Here is an 18,502-nt window from a genome sequence, read left to right on the forward strand (position 1 = left end):
CTCACTAATATATAACGATCTCGAGTGTTCCAGGAATGCAGCGGCAGACCGGGATACACGGCCATCGCCTGCCACGGTACTGATGCATGATACCCACACTGACAGACCCAACCTTGCACGAACTACAGCAGCTATAGTTGAATTCTTTTATCTTGGCGGTTCGCGCATGCCCGCCCAGAAGCGGGAGATTGCTGCGTTGCCAGTTGCACGCGCCAAGAGAAGCAGCGCCATAGTATAGTTCGCAAACTTAACGTTTAGGGGGGAGCGCGCAGTTTATGAAGTAAAGCCACGATGTCCACATTAAGCCTTTCGCTGCTACAGAGACGTGCTCCCTGCATTCCGCGCTGTGTGCGATTTTGTCATCACTGCACTGCTCGCCTGTGCAGACACATGGTGTTTCGACTGCTTTGACACACTTTATCATTCGATTGCACAAAAACTATTTGGCCTAAAAATTTGATTTTTACACATCTTCTTGACTGATACCTTCCCCCCATAAACGAATTAATTTTGTTTCGATGTTCAAAGCAGTTATTGTGCAGCATTAGATGTAGTAAACCATTGCACGAAATTTTGAAGAGTTTTCAGAGGTAAAAGTCCATAGCGTATACATTCCGTATGATCGACTTTAGTTGCCACCAGAAATTTCAAAAAATTACATTCAAACGAATAAAATTCATGAAGTAAGACACATCCATACTGTTTTTAAATAAAGAAAATTTTAAGCACCAAACAAGGTTTCTACTCAGAACCTTTCACTTAGCAGCAATACACTTTAACCATTACGCTAACACAACATTTTTTTTTTTTGTGTTCGTTGTTGATCGTTGGGTTTGGTCGTTGCGGACATCACATGACATCCGGTAAGTTCGTTTGTTGATCCTTCCACTCAGTTTTTTATTACAGAGCCCGACCAGCTCTCTGATGGAACACGCTGAGCTACCGTGCCGGTGCACAACTCGTCACTCAAAAGATCTCCCGGCGGATGACTTCAAAATATCACGCAAAATACCGACAAACACTGTTGGTATGACTATGTGTTACTCACGTTTCGTCGAGGTACAATAGGAAATAAACAATTACCACTGTTCTTTATTGCGAAAAAGCGGTTAGTGAGAATGATACAAACACCTTTCCATGCTATCGCCTGAATTAGAAGGCTTATTGTTTGTTTGGTTTAATTAATTAATAGAATATGAAGCAATTGGTATAAAGAATGCTTTCCCCAAACTTTCTATAAAAGAAAGTTTGCTATCAAGACATTGCTTTTGTTCAATTACTTTATTTATTACTGAATGTTTCTAAAACTGAAGTCACTCGTCCGTGCTCTGCACTGCAGTCCAGCTCTGGCAACGTCGTTCTCTGTTCATTGGCTGACTGTGTTTTGTGACGTCAGATGGGCAGAAGGAACCTAAACTCGGCCGTCGTCGTAAATGACGCGCACTTTAGTAAGCCACTACTGCTCTTACTACACATCACATTGTAGCAGAGGCCGCGCCCGTGCAGCACAGCACCGCCGTCTGTGAGAGCTGTGGCACTAAGGGCACTGGTATCACGTCACTACCCCCTCTTTATACTCGGCAGTGTCAGTACGTTTCGAGTCACGAATTTCGAGTCACGTACTGACACACATTAGATTAGCGTCATTGCGCTGGTATCGATAGCGCTTTGCGGCAAGGATTACTCGCAGTCGCGCTGAGCGACTCTTGCGCTGACATCGTCCTGACAAACTCTGCTACTTCACGTTGCACAAAGTTACTATCGACAAGCCCGCGCCTGAGTTACTGTACAGCTTGAATCCACTGACGCAAATTCACACTACAGACGTGTTCAAAATATGAGAATACAGAAATTTCTTCCAAAGCTTTACATTTATTACAAATTTACATCTACATATTATATTCGTAGATTCAATACTTTGTATGCATGCCATCAACATTTTTATCCTGTCTGGCACAGTTTTTATTAACTTTTCACATGACATTCTAATATCATTGTCACGGTAGCAGATTTCCTCTAGTTTCTCCATGAAATCTGTTTGGTGATTATTGCAAATTTCCTTATCCTCCGTTTCACAATAGCCCCAAAAATTTTCAGTTGGGTTCATATCAGGGCTATTCCCTTGCCAGGGCAACACTTCGAGTTGCTTTTCTTCCAAGTACTTGGAAACACTTTTGGCTACGTGGCAAGGTGCCCCATCAAGCATAAAAATGGCGTCTTTATTAGGAAATCACTCCTTTATTTGGGGAAAAGTTTGTTTTCAAGGATTTCTTTATATTGTTCTTGCCTCATTGTCAACAATGTGTAATCTGCCATGACCTTTCACGCACAGCACACTCCAGACTATAACGGAAGTTGGATGCCTCTCACATTGCTGCACACACTCAGCTTTGAACTGTTCTCCAGGTCTGGGAGGAACATACTGGCTGCTTTCTTCCATCACAGTGAATACAGATTCATCACTGAAGTGTACCTGAAGCACGTGTACGAAATTGCTAGTTGGGAAAGTTGGGAATAGTAGCTCAGTATCAATGAAACATCACAATTTCAAGTCAAAACTCCTAACTTTAGATATCAGACCCACATAATTTACAACATCATTGCACATACCTTAGCCCAGTTGTCACTTGTGCACTCCTCAAATAGTTTAGCCCACGCCAATCTTTTGGTTTTCTGTTTTTTCCTCGGTCGGCATGCCTTTAAACGACAGTCAAAGAGCGTCATCCTCACTGCCACACGTGAAAGTTCAACACCCGAACCTGTCAGCCGACGGCTCATGTCTGTAGAAGTAGGGTTACCGTTCACTGTTGCCATGTTTGTAAGTATTGAAGTAGGAGTGATTTTCATTTTACGTCAATATTTTCCTTTCCTGTTTAGCTTGTATTCACTACCTTTCTGCACTGAAAGTTTGGTTGTGCTGACAGTTTTCTGTGATATTCTAGTTTTGTCAGCAATCTCTTGATGTTTATAACGATTTTAGCAAAAAGAGGTACCAGAGCCGAAACTATCTGAGGTGAAACATCTTTTGTCGTCCGCATAACCTCACTTTCTTTGGAAACTCCACGATTTATTCCTAGAGCTAAAAAACATGCAAGTTCACAAGGTACGATATATAATGTCTTGTTAATGTAGCAAGAAGTTGATAGAATAAATAACAAGACGAAGTACACAACAGAAACATAAAACATTACTGTAAACACAGTTTCAAAGCATGAACACAGACAACTAACACCAACACGATTTGGAGGGAAAATGACAAATGTTACCAAGTGTGAAAAATTCAGTGATCTGTGAGTTGCTCGGAAGGGAAATTTCGTGGCATCAATCAAACCATTAAAACAAATGAATTATTACACTTTCTCTCTCCTATTTTTACACCAGGAAAATCTAATAATTGGAACACGCCTGTAAAACTACCTTACGCGGTAGCGCCGCTACATTTTCCTCGACTGCACATGTACATCACATCTACCGATTTCCGTCCCATGCAAATAATTACTGATGTAGTAAAGTGAAATTAAACCCAATATACAGACACGAGATCATTGAAGTTAGTTTGTCTGCTCACGCACGAGATGTGGGCGGGAAACGCTGCGGAGGCAGGGTCCGTCTACGACATGAAGAGAGGGCATATGCGCTTCTCGTGTTGGTATTGTTCGTACCTCATAAAGTGTTAACGCACCCTGTGGGAAACAGACACCTCCAGGGATATCTGGTCAGGGCCGGCGCGACAGACGCCCTGCAGCCGCTCCTCGCGACGCTGTGGCCGTCACCCGCCCCCTGCTCACTCTCTGGACCATCGTCCCTCCGGATCTCCACCTGCCTTCTCTCCCACTTCTACACCCCCGGAAAGCAATTTATTACTCAACACTGATCTACTGCGGTCAGACGTGTTACGCACATTTAACATTTGTTGTTAACCTACTTCATTTAACAGATAACAATAATTTTACACCACTGAAACACAATTCTTATTAATATGCGATTTTGCCATCCCCTGCAAACAATAAAGGTATACAGAAAAAATAAAGAAGACTTTTTTGCAGGAAATTTAATATAGTTTAATTTTGAACAAGGAAATTTTTTCTCTATAATCCGCGGTTTTCGAGATATTCAATAAGGATGTAAAAAAGTTACCTTTAAACGCCGTTGTTCGTGACACTTCCTCCTTCCCCTGTACAACAATTTGCGGCTACATGCTTTTTCACCTAATTTTCCTTGGTTGATTGCTCTACAAGCAATCTTTATACGGATTAGACACCGTAGGAGGGGGTGTGTTCACTGCAGTTGACAAAAATACTGTCTCTACTGAGGTCGAATTTGTGACAGTGGAGCTATCAGCTCGCGTATAACAGGTCTAGGTGAAATCAGGCTCCTTGTTGTACGTTTTTACCGGCCACCTGATTCCGCTGTGACGCTTTTAAAGCCATTGACAGAAAGCGCACGAGCAGTAACACGGAAATAACCAGATCGCCCAGGGCGACTTTCAGCTACCGAGTGTAGACTGGAATGTCTACGGATCCATTCCACGGATACAGACAGACTACCGATATCCTTTTCAACACGTTTTCGGAATACTGTCTTGAGCAACTATTTCAACACCTCACATCCAGTGGAAACATTTCAGACGTTGCATCTGCAAAGAAGCGGCTTGATCTAATCGACAGCATCACTACAGACACTAATCGACAGCATCACTACAGACACACAGATAGTTGACCATGATGTCATCATAGCGATTTCGGTTACTAAAGTTTGTAAATTCATCAGCAAGGCTAGGAGAATATTTTTGCTAGGAAGGGTAGGTACACAGTTTTTAGCATACCACTTAGACAATGCATTAACGTCATTCAGTTCCAGTGCGATGGACGTGCTCTGGAGCACTATGTGCCGAGAAAGTGGATTAAAGACGGAAAATACCCACCGTAGTTTAATAACGAAATTCGAAAAATGATGAGGAAGCAAAGACTGTTGCACTCTCCGTTCAAAAGAAAGCGCCAAGATGACGACAGGCAAAAGTTACTTCGTCTATAGAAAGATCGATGCGCGAAATTTACAACTACCACCGACATGCCTTAGCAAAAGATCACCCCGAGATCTGGAGAAAATTCTTGTTCAAAATGGTTCAAATGGCTCTGAGCACTATGCGACTTAACTTTTGAGGTCATTACTCGCCTAGAACTTACAACTAATTAAATCTAACTAACCTAAGGACATCACACACATCCATGCCCGAGGCAGGATTCAAACCCGCGACCGTAGCGGTCGCTCGGCTCCAGACTGTAGCGCCTAGAACCGCACGGCCACAGCGGCCGGCAAAATTCTGGTCTTACACAAAATCCTTAAGTGGGTCTAAGGCTTCTAGCCAGTCACTGGTTGACCAGTTTGGTGCGGCAGTAGAAGATAGCAAAAGTGAAGCTTAAGTTTTAAATTTCGCATTTAAGAAATCGTTCGTGTAGGAAAATCACGCAAACGTACCGTCGTTTGATGATCGCACAGATCCCGTGTGTACAACATAGAAATCAGCATCCCTGGTGTAGAGGAATAACTGAAAGAGTTGAAAGCAAATAGGTCGCCAGGTCCTGACAGAGCCCTGCATTTATTACGAGCCTCTCGCCCAGCTGCAAGTCCCAAGCGATTGGAAAAAAGCGCACGTGACTCCTGTACATAAAACGTTAGAACAGACCTGCTAAATTACAGATCAATATCTTTAACATCGGCTTGCTGCAGAATCCTTGAACATATTCTGAGTTCGAATGTAATAAATTTTCTCGAGAGGAAAATCCTTCTGCCCACAAACTAGCACGGTTTTAGAAAGTATCGCTCGTCCGAAACTCAGCTTGCCCTATTGTCACATGTCCTGTGAACCATGGATGTAGGGCAACAGATTTCCGTCAAGTATTTGACATGGTGGCGCGCTGCCGCCTGTTAACGAAGTTACGGGCATGCGGAAGAGGTTCCCAGATTTGTGAGTAGCTCGAAGACGTCGTAAGTAATAGAGCCCAGCGTATTGTCCTCGACGGCGAATGTTCATCCGAGACAAGGGGGTTGCCAGGAGTGCCCAGGGAAGTGTAACGGGGCCGTTGTTATTTTCGGCGCCCTCCATCGGTAATGCTGGAATTCAGTATGGTGTTGGTCTAACCCTTAGCCTTGATGACAGTTTCCAATCTCGCAGTAATGCGATCAATCAGATCCTGCAAGGTTTCTTGGGAAATGACAGCCTATTCTTCACGGAGTGCTGCACTAAGGACAAGTATCGATGTCGGTCGGTGAGTCCTGGCACGAAGTCGGCGTACCAAAACATCCCAAATGTGTTCTATTGGATTCAGGTCAGGTCTCCGTGCAGGCCAGTCCATTACAGGGATGTTATTATCGTATAACCACACCGCCACAGGCCGTGCATTATGAACAGGTGTTCGATCGTGTTGAAAGTTGCAATCGCCACCCCCGAATGGCTCTTCAACAGTGGGAAGCAAGAAGGTGCTTAAAACATAAATGTAGGCCTGTGCTGCGATAGTGTCACGCAAAACAACAAGGGGTGCAAGCCCCCTCCGTGAAAAACACGACCACACCATAACACCACCCTCTCCGAATTTGACTTTTGGCACTACATACGCTGGCAGATGACGTTCACCGAGCATTCGCCATACCCACACCCTGCCATCGGATCGCCACGTGGTGTACCGTGATTCGTCACTGCACACAATGTTTTTCCACTGTTCAATCGTCCAATTTTTACGCTCCTTACACCAAGTGAGGCCACGTTTGACACATGAGTGGCTTATGAGCAGCCGGTGACCGTGAAATCCAAGTTTTCTCACCTCCCTCCTAACTGTCATAGTTCTTGCAGTGGATCCTGGTGCAGTTTGGAATTCCTGTGTGATGGTCTGGATAGATGTCTGCCTATTGACCATTACGATCCTCTTCAACTGTCAGCGGTCTCTGTCAGACGAAGTCGGCCTGTACGGTTTGTGCTGTACGTGGCCCTTCACGTTTCCACTTCACTATCACATCGGAATCAGTGGACCTAGGGAAGTTTAGGAGTGTGGAAATCTCGCGTACAGACGTATGACACAAGTGGCACCCAGTCACCTGACCACGTTCGAAGTCCGTGAGTTCCGTGGAGGGCTCCATTGTGGTCTCTCACGATGTCTAATGACTACTGAGGTCGCTGATATAGAGTATCTTGCAGGAGGTGGCAGCACAATGCACCTAATATGGAAGACGTATGTTTTTTGGGGACGACCAGATACTTTTCATCACATAATGCAAATGATCCGGTAGACACAATAAGCAGGAATCTGCGGCTGTTTGCTGAAGACGCTGTAACACGTCGTCGCTGAGTGACTGTAGGAGCATACAACGTGAACTGGAGAAAATTTGTAGGTAGTGTGATGAACGACAGCTAGCTCTGAGTGTAGAAAAATGTATGTTGTGGTACTTGACACACGTATAACGCTGCAAAACAACATGAAATGAAATGAGAACGCAAGGATTATAGTAGGGAAGGCGGATGGTCGACTTCGGTTTATTGGGAGAATTTTAGGGAAGTGTGGTTCATCAGTAAAGAAGACCACGTATAAGACACTGGTGCGACCCACGTTTGGGTAGCCAACTGTTCCAGTGTTTGGAATGCGCACATAAGGAAGTCATCGGAGCAATTCACAGGGGGCTGCTGGATTTCTTACCGGAAGGTTCTAACAACGCGAAAGTATTACAAAGATGCGTCGGAAACTCAAATGGGAATGGTGGGCGACGTTCTGTTCGAGGAGCGCTGCTGCAAAAATTCAGAGAATCCGCATCTAAGGCTGACTGCAGGGCAGTTCTACTGCCACCAACCTATGTTCCGCATGGCGTAAGGACCACGAAGAGGAGATAAAAGAGATTACGGCTTGTAAGGAGGCATGTAGACACTCGTTTTTCCCTCGCTTTATTTGCGAGTGTAACAGGAAAGGAACTGACATGTAGTGGTAGAAGGCACCCTCCGCTACTCGCCACCTGGTTGTGTGTGTATTATGTATGTAGATGTATTAGGTTGATGCATAAGATCGTGGCGTTTTTGTTTTGCATATTGGTATTCCGGTTGCTATGGATTTATTTATTGATTGGCATTTTTTATTTGTAGATGGCTATTGCTATTTAAGTTTGCATATTTGGTCATTCGAGTGGAGCTGTGGACGCTAAGAACTCCAGTGCAAGTTGTAGAAATGGGAACATTGCGACGTATTTTACTGTTTGAGTTCAATGGAGGGGCGACAGCAGCGGAGGCAGACACAAACATTTGCGCCGTGTATGAGGATAACGCCACTGGGCAGATCACGGCAAGGAAATGGTTTTCTCGTTTCAACAAGGATTCTTTTAGTATTACTTGTTCTCCACTTTCAGGAAGATCTCTGGAGTTTGATGATGGTTGTTAAAATCCACAATGATCCGCGTCAGCGTACTCGAGAATAGGCAAATGAGACGAACTGAGATCATCCCGCGATCGTGCGACGTTTGAATGCAATGAGAAGTGTTCAAAAACTGGGTATATGGGTACCGCATGATCTAAGGCAGAATCACAAAAATCAGCGGATGGCGATATGCGCATCTCTGCTTGCTGATCACCTATTGGCTCGTGAACAACACCGACTATTCCTATCCCGAATCGTTAGTGGTGACGATACGTGATGTCTCTACGCTAACGTAGGGGAGAGATTAACTGGCTGAGTGGAAACAAAGCGGCAACTCCCCGTACAAGAGATGATGCTATGGATCTGGTGGAACAGTGACTCAGTGGCACACTATGAATTGCTTCCCGCAGGCGTAACCATCACTGCTGACATTTACTTGTCAATAGCTGAGACGCCTTGCAGACGCACTCTGAGAACAACGATCAGGAAGACTGTCTCAAGTGATGCTGTTCCACGATAACGCCCGTCCACATTTTGCTAGACTGACGAAAAACACTGTAGAGGAGTCGGGTTGCAGCCGCGCTATTCACCAGATCTTACCCTCTCAGATTTTCAGTTTTTTCGCTCTCTATAGAACAACCTTTAAGGAACTTCTTTTCCGGATGAAAATACACTAAGAACATGGTTCGACGAGTTCTTCGGCTCAAAACTACGTGGTTTCTACGGTCGCGGAATCGAAAAGTTACTCCAGCATTGGTAGACTGCTGTAAATAATGAAGGAAAATATATTATTGATGAATAAAGTGTCAGTTATGTGTATTTGTAATGCTTGTGATGTTTGTAGAACTTATGGAAAAACGCTACGAACTTATGCAGCAACCGAATGGAACCTTTAACTAATATGTGACGCATTGGCAGAGCGAACGTGTGGCAAAATGCTGATGTCCCCACATCCATAGATTCATAGAAAACACATCTGGCTCACAGCGTTTTGTCTCGCAAACTTGCATCTTCACATATTAAAAGTTTGTTCTGGTGTGACACCATATAGACCTCTGACATGTTGAGCGGCCCATTGCGGAGTGCATTCGCCCACTACACAAATGTCGCATTACAGACTTCATGTTATCAGACAGAACTCGTAGTCACATTTGGCGTTCCTGCAGGACGAAGCAACCCGTCCGCGCCGTAGTGCGCAGGCTGTTATGTCAGTCTTACCGTCATGCCTTCCCACAGGCAGCTGACGAGCTTCGTCAGCACGACGACGCACATCGAGACACGGCTAATGCGACGCAGTGTGGTCTTCATAGTGTGCAACAGCAGCGCTTGCCAGCAAATTGGGACACGGACAACTGAGAACTTGCTCGATCTCCTGAGGCAGCATCCACCGTTGCCGAATTGCAACATAAGGTGCAAGGTGCTTGAGCGTAATTCAGTACGGATCTTGGACGAGAATAGAGACTTTCTTCCCAACCTGATTATGTCGGATGAGGCACACTTTGAAATGACAGGCCATATCAACAACCACACCGAGCGGTAATGGAGTAATGTCCGTCCACAGGAACTCCACGAAAAAGTCTTTTTTTAATGACAGTCAATTCGGAACGTTGCAGATGCGTCCTGACGACTTTTTTGACTGCTGAAATGCAGAGACAGGCGTTGATTTGGTATCAGTTTATTTCTAGCGAGACGTGGAAACTGCGACGACGGCGGCAGATGTGATGGAACCGGTGTACACGGCGTTCGCAGGCAGGGCCGTCTCGCGCTTCGGGCATATACCGTGGCCAGCCAGGTCTCCCGATCTGGGCGCTTGCAATTTCTTTCTGTCGGGGCACGTCGAGTGCCAAATGTTAGCATCACAAGCCTCCAAATTAGAGATTCTGAGGGGAAACCACCTTGAAGAGGTTTAGGCAGTTCTACAGGAAAACCTGCTGAAAGTAGTGCATAGCTCCACTCATCGACTCTGTCACTGCGTCACAGGAGATGGTGGCCGTCTAACGTATGTAATTTTAAAATAAATAGATAAAAAAAACTGACTTCAGTTATTGTGTCATAAAATGACATTCTGTTACTCATCAATTACTACTCTCATCTTTCACATTCTCTCTGTAGTGTTACTGTTGGGCCTATAACAAAATTGTAATAGTTTCTGCAGGGCCCAGTACCATCAAGAAAAGCTTAAACAATGGTTATCCACTCCCTAAGGGAAAGAAAATAATCGTATATCACCTAAAAATACACTACTGGCCATTAAAATTGCTACACCACGAAGATGACGTGCTACAGACGCGAAATTTAACCGACAGGAAAAAGATGCTGTGATATGCAAATGATTAGCTTTTCAGAGCATCCACACAACGTTGGCACCGGTGGCGACACCTACAACGTGCTGACATGAGAAAAGTTTCCAACCGATTTCTCATACACAAACAGCAGTTGACCAGCGTTGCCTGGTGAGACGTTGTTGTGCTGCCTCGTGTAAGGAGAAGAAATGCGTACCATCACGTTTCCGACTTTGATAAAGGTCGGATTGTTGCCAATCGCGATTGCGGTTTAACGTATCGCGACATTGCTGCTCGCGTATGTCAAGATCCAATGACTGTTAGCAGAATATGGAATCGGTGGGTTCAGCAGGGTAATACGGAACGCCGTGCTGGATCCCAACTGCCTCGTATCACTAGCAGTCGAGATGACAGGCATCTTATCCGCATGGCTGTAACGGATCGTGCAGCCACGTCTCGATCCCTGAGTCAACAGATGGGGACGTTTGCAAGACAACAACCATCTGCACGATCAATTCGACGACGTTTGCAGCAGCATGGACTATCAGCTCGGAGACCGTGGCTGCGGTTACCCTTGACGCTGCATAACAGACAGGAGCGCGTGTAATGGTGTACTCAACAACGAACTTGAGTGCACGAATGACAACACGTCATTTTTTCGGATGAATCCAGGTTCTGTTTCCAGCATCATGATGGTCGCATCCGTGTTTGGCGACATCGCGGTGAACGCACATTGGAAGCGTGTATTCGTCATCGCCATACTGGCGTATCACCCGGCGTGATGGTGTCGGGTGCCATTGGTTACACGTCTCGGTCACCTCTTGTTCGCATTGACGGCCCTTTGAACAGTGGACGTTACATTTCAGATGTGTTACGACCCGTGGCTCTACCCTTCATTCGATCCCTGCGAAACCCTACATTTCAGTAGGATAATGCACGACCACATGTTGAAGGTCCTGTACGGGCCTCTCTGGGTACAGAAAATATTCGACTGCTGCCCTGGCCAGCACATTCTCCAGATCTCTCTCTCTTTTTTTTTTTTTTGGTCATCAGTCTACTGACTGGTTTGATGCGGCCCGCCACGAATTCCTTTCCTGTGCTAACCTCTTCATCTCAGAGTAGCACTTGCAACCTACGTCCTCACGTCCTCAATTATTTGCTTGACGTATTCCAATCTCTGTCTTCCTCTACAGTTTTTGCCATCTAAAGCTCCCTCTAGTACCATGAAAGTCATTCCCTCATGTCTTAGCAGATGTCCTATCATCCTGTCCCTTCTCCTTATCAGTGTTTTCCACATATTCCTTTCCTCTCCGATTCTGCGTAGAACCTCCTCATTCCTTACCTTATCAGTCCACCTAATTTTCAACATTCGTCTATAGCACCACATCTCAAATGCTTCGATTCTCTTCTGTTCCGGTTTTCCCACAGTCCATGTTTCACTACCATACAATGCTGTACTCCAGACGTACATACTCAGAAGTTTCTTCCTCAAATTAAGGCCGGTATTTGATATTAGTAGACTTCTCTTGGCCAGAAATGCCTTTTTTGCCATAGCGAGTCTGCTTTTGATGTCCTCCTTGCTCCGTCCGTCATTGGTTATTTTACTGCCTAGGTAGCAGAATTCCTTAACTTCATTGACTTCGTGACCATCAATCCTGATGTTAAGTTTCTCGCTGTTCTCATTTCTACTACTTCTCATTACCTTCGTCTTTCTCCGATTTACTCTCAAACCATACTGTGTACTCATTAGACTGTTCATTCCGTTCAGCAGATCATTTAATTCTTTTTCACTTTCACTCATGATAGCAATGTCATCAGCGAATCGTATCATTGATATCCTTTCACCTTGTATTTTAATTCCACTCCTGAACCTTTCTTTTATTTCCATCATTGCTTCCTCGATGTACAGATTGAAGAGTAGGGGCGAAAGGCTACAGCCTTGTCTTACACCCTTCGTAATACGAGCACTTCGTTCTTGATCGTCCACTATTATTATTCCCTCTTGGTTGTTGTACATATTGTATATGACCCGTCTCTCCCGATAGCTACTTTTTTCAGAATCTCGAACAGCTTGCACCATTTTATATTGTAGAACGCTTTTTCCAGGTCGACAAATCCTATGAAAGTGTCTTGATTTTTCTTTAGCCTTGCTTCCATTATTAGCCGTAACGTCAGAATTGCCTCTCTCGTCCCTTTACTTTTACTAAAGCCAAACTGATCGTCACCTAGCGCATTCTCAATTTTCTTTTCCATTCTTCTGTATATTATTCTTGTAAGCAGCTTCGATGCATGAGCTGTTAAGTTGATTGTGCGAAAATTCTGTTTCTTCTTCTATCACATCAGACAAATCTTCACCCTCATAGAGGCTTTCAATGTATTCTTTCCACCTATCTGCTCTCTCCTCTGCATTTAACAGTGGAATTCCCGTTGCGCTCTTAATGTTACCACCGTTTCTTTTAATGTCACCAAAGGTTGTTTTGACTTTCCTGTATGCTGAGTCTGTCCTTCCGACAATCATATCTTTTTCTATGTCTTCACATTTTTCCTGCAGTCATTTCGTCTTAGCTTCCCTGCACTTCCTATTTATTTCATTCCTCAGCGACTTGTATTTCTGTATTCCTGATTTTCCCGGAACATGTTTGTACTTCCTCCTTTCATCAATCAACTGAAGTATTTCTTCTGTTACCCATGGTTTCTTCGCAGCTACCTTCTTTGTACCTATGTTTTCCTTCCCTTTTTAGATATGTCCATTCCTCTTCAACTGTACTGCCTACTGCGCTATTCCTTATTGCTGTATCTATAGCGTTAGAGAACTTCAAACGTATCTCGTCATTCCTTAGTACTTCCGTATCCCACTTCTTTGCGTATTGATTCTTCCTGACTAATGTCTTGAACTTAGCCTACTCTTCATCACTACTATATTGTGATCTGAGTCTATATCTGCTCCTGGGTACGCCTTACAGTCCACTATCTGATTTCGGAATCTCTGTCTGACCATGATGTAATCTAATTGAAATCTTCCCGTATCTCCCGGCCTTTTCCAATTATACCTACTCCTCTTGTGATTCTTGAATAGGGTATTCGTTATTACTAGCTGAAACTTGTTACAGAACTCAATTAGTCTTTCTCCTCTTTCATTCCTTGTCCCAAGCCCATATTCTCCTGTAACCTTTTCTTCTACTCCTTCCCCTACAACTGCATTCCACTCGCCCATGACTATTAGATTTTCGTCCCCCTTTACATACTGCATTACCCTTTCAATATCCTCATACACTTTCTCTATCTGTTCATCTTCAGAATGAGATTTTCACTCTGCAGCGGAGTGTGCGCTGATATGAAACTTCCTGGCAGATTAAAACTGTGTGCCCGACCGAGACTCGAACTCGGGACCTTTGCCTTTCGTGGGCAAGTGCTCTGCAACTGAGCTACCGAAGCACGACTCACGTCCGGTACTCACAGCTTTACTTCTGCCAGTACCTCGTCTCCTACCTTCCGAACTTTACAGAAGCTCTCCCGCGAACCTTGCAGAACTAGCATTCCTGAAAGAAAGGATATTGCGGAGACATGGCTTAGCCACAGCCTGGGGGTTGTTTCCAGAATGAGATTTTCACTTCTGCTTGCGACGTCGGCATGTATACCTAAACTATGGTTGTCAGTGTTGGTCTGCTGTCGATTCTGATTACAACAACCCGATCACTGAACTGTTCACAGTAACACACCCTCTGCCCTACCTTCCTATTCCTAACGAATCCTACACCTATTATACCATTTTCTGCTGCTGTTGATATTACCCGATACTCATCTGACCAGAAATCCTAGTCTTCCTTCCACTTCACTTCACTGACCCCTACTATATCTAGATTGAGCCTTTGCATTTCCCTTTTCAGATTTTCTAGTTTCCCTACCACATTCAAGCTTCTGACATTCCACGCCCCGACTCGCAGAACGTTATCCTTCCGTTGATTATTCAATCTTTTTCTCATGGTAACCTCCCCCTTGGCAGTCCCCTCCCGGAGATCCGAGTGGGTGACTATTCCAGAATCTTTTGCCAATGGAGAGATCATCATGACACTTCTTCAATTACAGGCCACATGTCCTGTGGATACACGTTACGTGTCTTTAATGCAGTGGTTTCCATTGCCTTCTGCATCCTCATTGCTGATTCTTCCGCCTTTAGGGGCAATTTCCCACCCCTAGGACAAGAGAGTGCCCTGAACCTCTATCCGCTCCTCCACCCTCTTTGACAAGGCCGTTGGCAGAATGAGGCTGACTTCTTATGCCGGAAGTCTTTGGCTGCCAATGCTGATTATTTATCAAAATTTAGGCAGTGTCAGGGATCGAACCCAGGACCGAAGACGTTTTGATTATGAATCAAAGACGCTACCCCTAGACCACAGGTACATCACCCAGATCTCTCACCAACTGAAAACGTCTGGTGGCCGAGCAACTTGCTCGTCACAATACGCCAGTCACTACTCTTGATGAACTGTGGTATCGTGTTGAAGCTGCATGGGTAGCTGTACCTGAACACGCCATCCAAGTTCTGTTTGACTCAATGCCCAGGCATATCAAGGTCGTTATTACGGCCAGAGGTGGTTGTTCTGGGTACTGATTTCTCAGGATCTATGTACCCAGATTGCGTGAAAATGTAATCACATGTCAGTTCTAGTATAATATATTTGTCCAATGAATACCCGTTTATCATCTGCATTTCTTCTTGGTGTAGCAATTTTAATGGCCAGTAGTGTATGTTAATGTTGCAACTATAATGTAACTATAACGCTGTTTTAATTTACCTGTATTTGTGCAGAAATGCGGCCTTCTCCAGCAGTGCACCACTGAGTTACCCGAGCTCCCTGACACTCTCGGAGGACGTGCCTGAACAGGGCTCGGTAGCCGCCCCGGTCGAACACTGACCGCAGCAGCGCGGGGTCCTGCGAGCCCCCTCGGAAGTCGCCGAGGTGGCTGACGTCGTCGCCGGCCTCCAGCAGCGCCTTCACCGCAGCCCAGCGGCGGCCCTCCGCGGCGTAGCGCAGCGGCGTCCACCGCAGCAGGGCGTCCTCGGCAGACATGGCCCCCTCCTGCGGACGCCTGCACAGCCGCAGCAGCAGCAGCGAGGAGCCCGCCCCGTGGGCCGCCGCCAGGTGCAGCGCGCCGCGCCCGCACTCGTCCGCCTCCCCGGCTGTGTCGGCGCCCGCCGCCAGCAGCGCCCCGACCTCCCCCTCGTCACCGTCCAGCACGGCCAGCAGCAGCGGCCGCCCTCTCGCTGCCCTGCGGTCGAAGGATTCCAGGAAGAACTCGAGGCTCCCGTCCACGTACGCTTCGCGGTACACCGTCGCACAGCTCGGCTCTCGAAACCCGACGAAGCACCACTTAGCGAGGAAGTGTTCGGCGAACGTCCTGTGCAGGAACACGGGTTTACTGTCAGTGAACTCGTACACGATTCCAGCTTTTACGAAGATGTCACTGTCGAGTGACGGACCCAATGGTTCGTCTGCACTGTGCACCAGAGCCGACACTGCGAGGAGCATCAGCTGATCTTCGTGCCTCTTCCTCGCCGCCTCGATCTCTTTCCTCTTGCCGGGAGCAGACAAGTTGTCACCCCACTTTTCCTCGTAAAGCCTCCTGAATTTACTTCGGAAGAAATCCTCGTACAGCGTCACAATATCGTATATTGCTGCTCTTTCCCCTGACAGATTCACATACATTTTGGCGAAGAGTGGAATTCTCAGGAGATCCCTCACACTCTTTTTGAGACCATTAATGGATGGGACGTTTCGCCTCCAACTGTGAAGAGTGAAGAACTCCTGTAGCTCTGGATCACTGAAAGGCCGCAGTGTGTGGGCCAGCACACCCATCTGTGTCTCCAATTGTGTCACTGGCGCTGGTCTCGTCGTCACCAGGAGCTTCCCCCGATGTGGCGTCAGGAGAGACAACACCTCGAGGCATTTGTCGGCGTAATCTGGGCACACCTCGTCGAAGCCGTCCACGAGACAGACGACTCGCGGTGACTCCAGCAGGCTGTGGTGAAGCAGTGCGTACTCCAGCCTGCCCTCATCGCCCTTATTAAAGACAGATTGCTGTAAGATGTCTTCTAGGGCTATTGTACCACTGTCACAGTGATCAAAAACTGTGTAAAAGTCCAACAAATTAACTCTCAATAACCAGCAGGCAGAATCCCTATCTTTTAACTGCTTCCCCACATGGGACAGCATCGTCGACTTTCCCACACCAGGCCTCCCCTCCACAATTACTGTATTACTAGCGGCATCTAATACTTCAAGCTGCTCTCTCTCCTTCTCTCTTACATAGTCTCGAATCTTACGAGGGTTCCCTCGAAAGTAAAGAATTTCCCACCCATCATCAGCAAATTGTAACACATAAATACTCCAGTTGGTCTGTTTTCTACAGATTTCTCGAATAATAGACATCTCCAGGTTGTCAGTTAACGCAAACAGGGGCCACTCTATTTCTGATGAAGTGAACACACTTCCCACATGTGCCACACTCGACACTGTATGTCCACCAATTTCGTGCGATAGCAGTCTGTAGGATGCACTGTCGGTGATGCACACATCCTGTTGCCCCACAGACGAGAAGAACTCGGTCGCCAAAAGACGCCGCTCCACCAGTTTCGTTGGAGAATAGTCTGACAGCAGTGGCTCCAACTCCTGGCCCATCCGCAGAGGCTGAGACAACTGTGCCAGGGCCAACAACAGTGCCGGATTCCCATCCACCACTGCTTTGAGGGTGTCAGCATCTCCCATAAGGTCACTCAGGTGGCATTCGTAGTGGTCCCCATTCAGTCTGACCTTCATATTCAAGCTCTCATTCCAGCTGTCGTCACTGATGTTCGAAGACTGGCAAGTGTCAATGAAGCAGCTATTTTCTGTCATTGATGCAATCACCAGGCGGCGGTCAGTGTGCATCTGTTCCATCAGCTCAAAGAAAATGTCGGAGTTATCACGGTTATCGTCGTCTACAAGTACCTGTAGATGATTAAAATTAATAAGTTAATTTCAGACATTTTCAAAAGTTTAAATTCTTTTTAATGCGGCATTTAGATTATTCCAGAAACTACAAAATCAAGATACTGAACTTTGTAAATATTACAATCTGGTTCTGACGTAATATAACATAAACTTCTGACATCAAAACAAAATTGCTTCCAATTTCCTGTTCCTTATGTACAAATATTTTTATATATAACGTATGGGAAAACTAAAAGTGGGACATAAAATATTTCGTGCACCTTGAGATACACAACTCAGCTCCCATCATTCGTATCTGGGGCAGACAATGTACGTTGTGTCATCTATATAAAGTGCATGAAATATTTTCTGGGCCAGTTTAAGTTTGCATACACTATATATGCACATGAGGTTGTCAACATGTGATCCAGAATTTCGATTTTAATTGTCTTCTAGAAAGTAGACAAAGTTGCTATCATCTATTAATAGAAATACAACTTATGCACAAAGTGATAGCAGTAATAATTCTATGCACAACAAGTTAGTTGGCATGACTGCACCAAACCTGTGATTCGATAGTACTGCACTATTTGGATCAGACGCTTTCAGAAAGAGTTTATTGAAATACACTACTGGAAATTGAAATAAGAACACCGTGAATTCATTGTCCCAGGAAGGGGAAACTTTATTGACACATTCCTGGGGTCAGATACATCACATGATCACACTGACAGAACCACAGGCACATAGACACAGGCAACAGAGCATGCACAATGTCGGCACTAGTACAGTGTATATCCACCTTTCGCAGCAATGCAGGCTGCTATTCTCCCATGGAGACAATCGTAGAGATGCT

At 45.6% G+C, this 18,502-nt stretch overlaps 1 protein-coding gene across 1 annotated transcript in view; it reads right to left on the bottom strand.

Annotated features, from left to right (window-relative positions):
* LOC126425223 (uncharacterized) overlaps positions 1-18,502 on the bottom strand; it is a 132,921-nt gene that overhangs the window by 13,996 nt on the left and 100,423 nt on the right. The window contains exon 4 of the mRNA XM_050088181.1: positions 15,472-17,664. Coding sequence (XP_049944138.1) covers positions 15,472-17,664 — 2,193 coding nt within the window. The remainder of the gene's footprint in view (positions 1-15,471; positions 17,665-18,502) is intronic.

This window comes from Schistocerca serialis, chromosome 10, assembly GCF_023864345.2.
Source record: "Schistocerca serialis cubense isolate TAMUIC-IGC-003099 chromosome 10, iqSchSeri2.2, whole genome shotgun sequence".
Lineage (NCBI taxonomy): Eukaryota > Metazoa > Arthropoda > Insecta > Orthoptera > Acrididae > Schistocerca > Schistocerca serialis.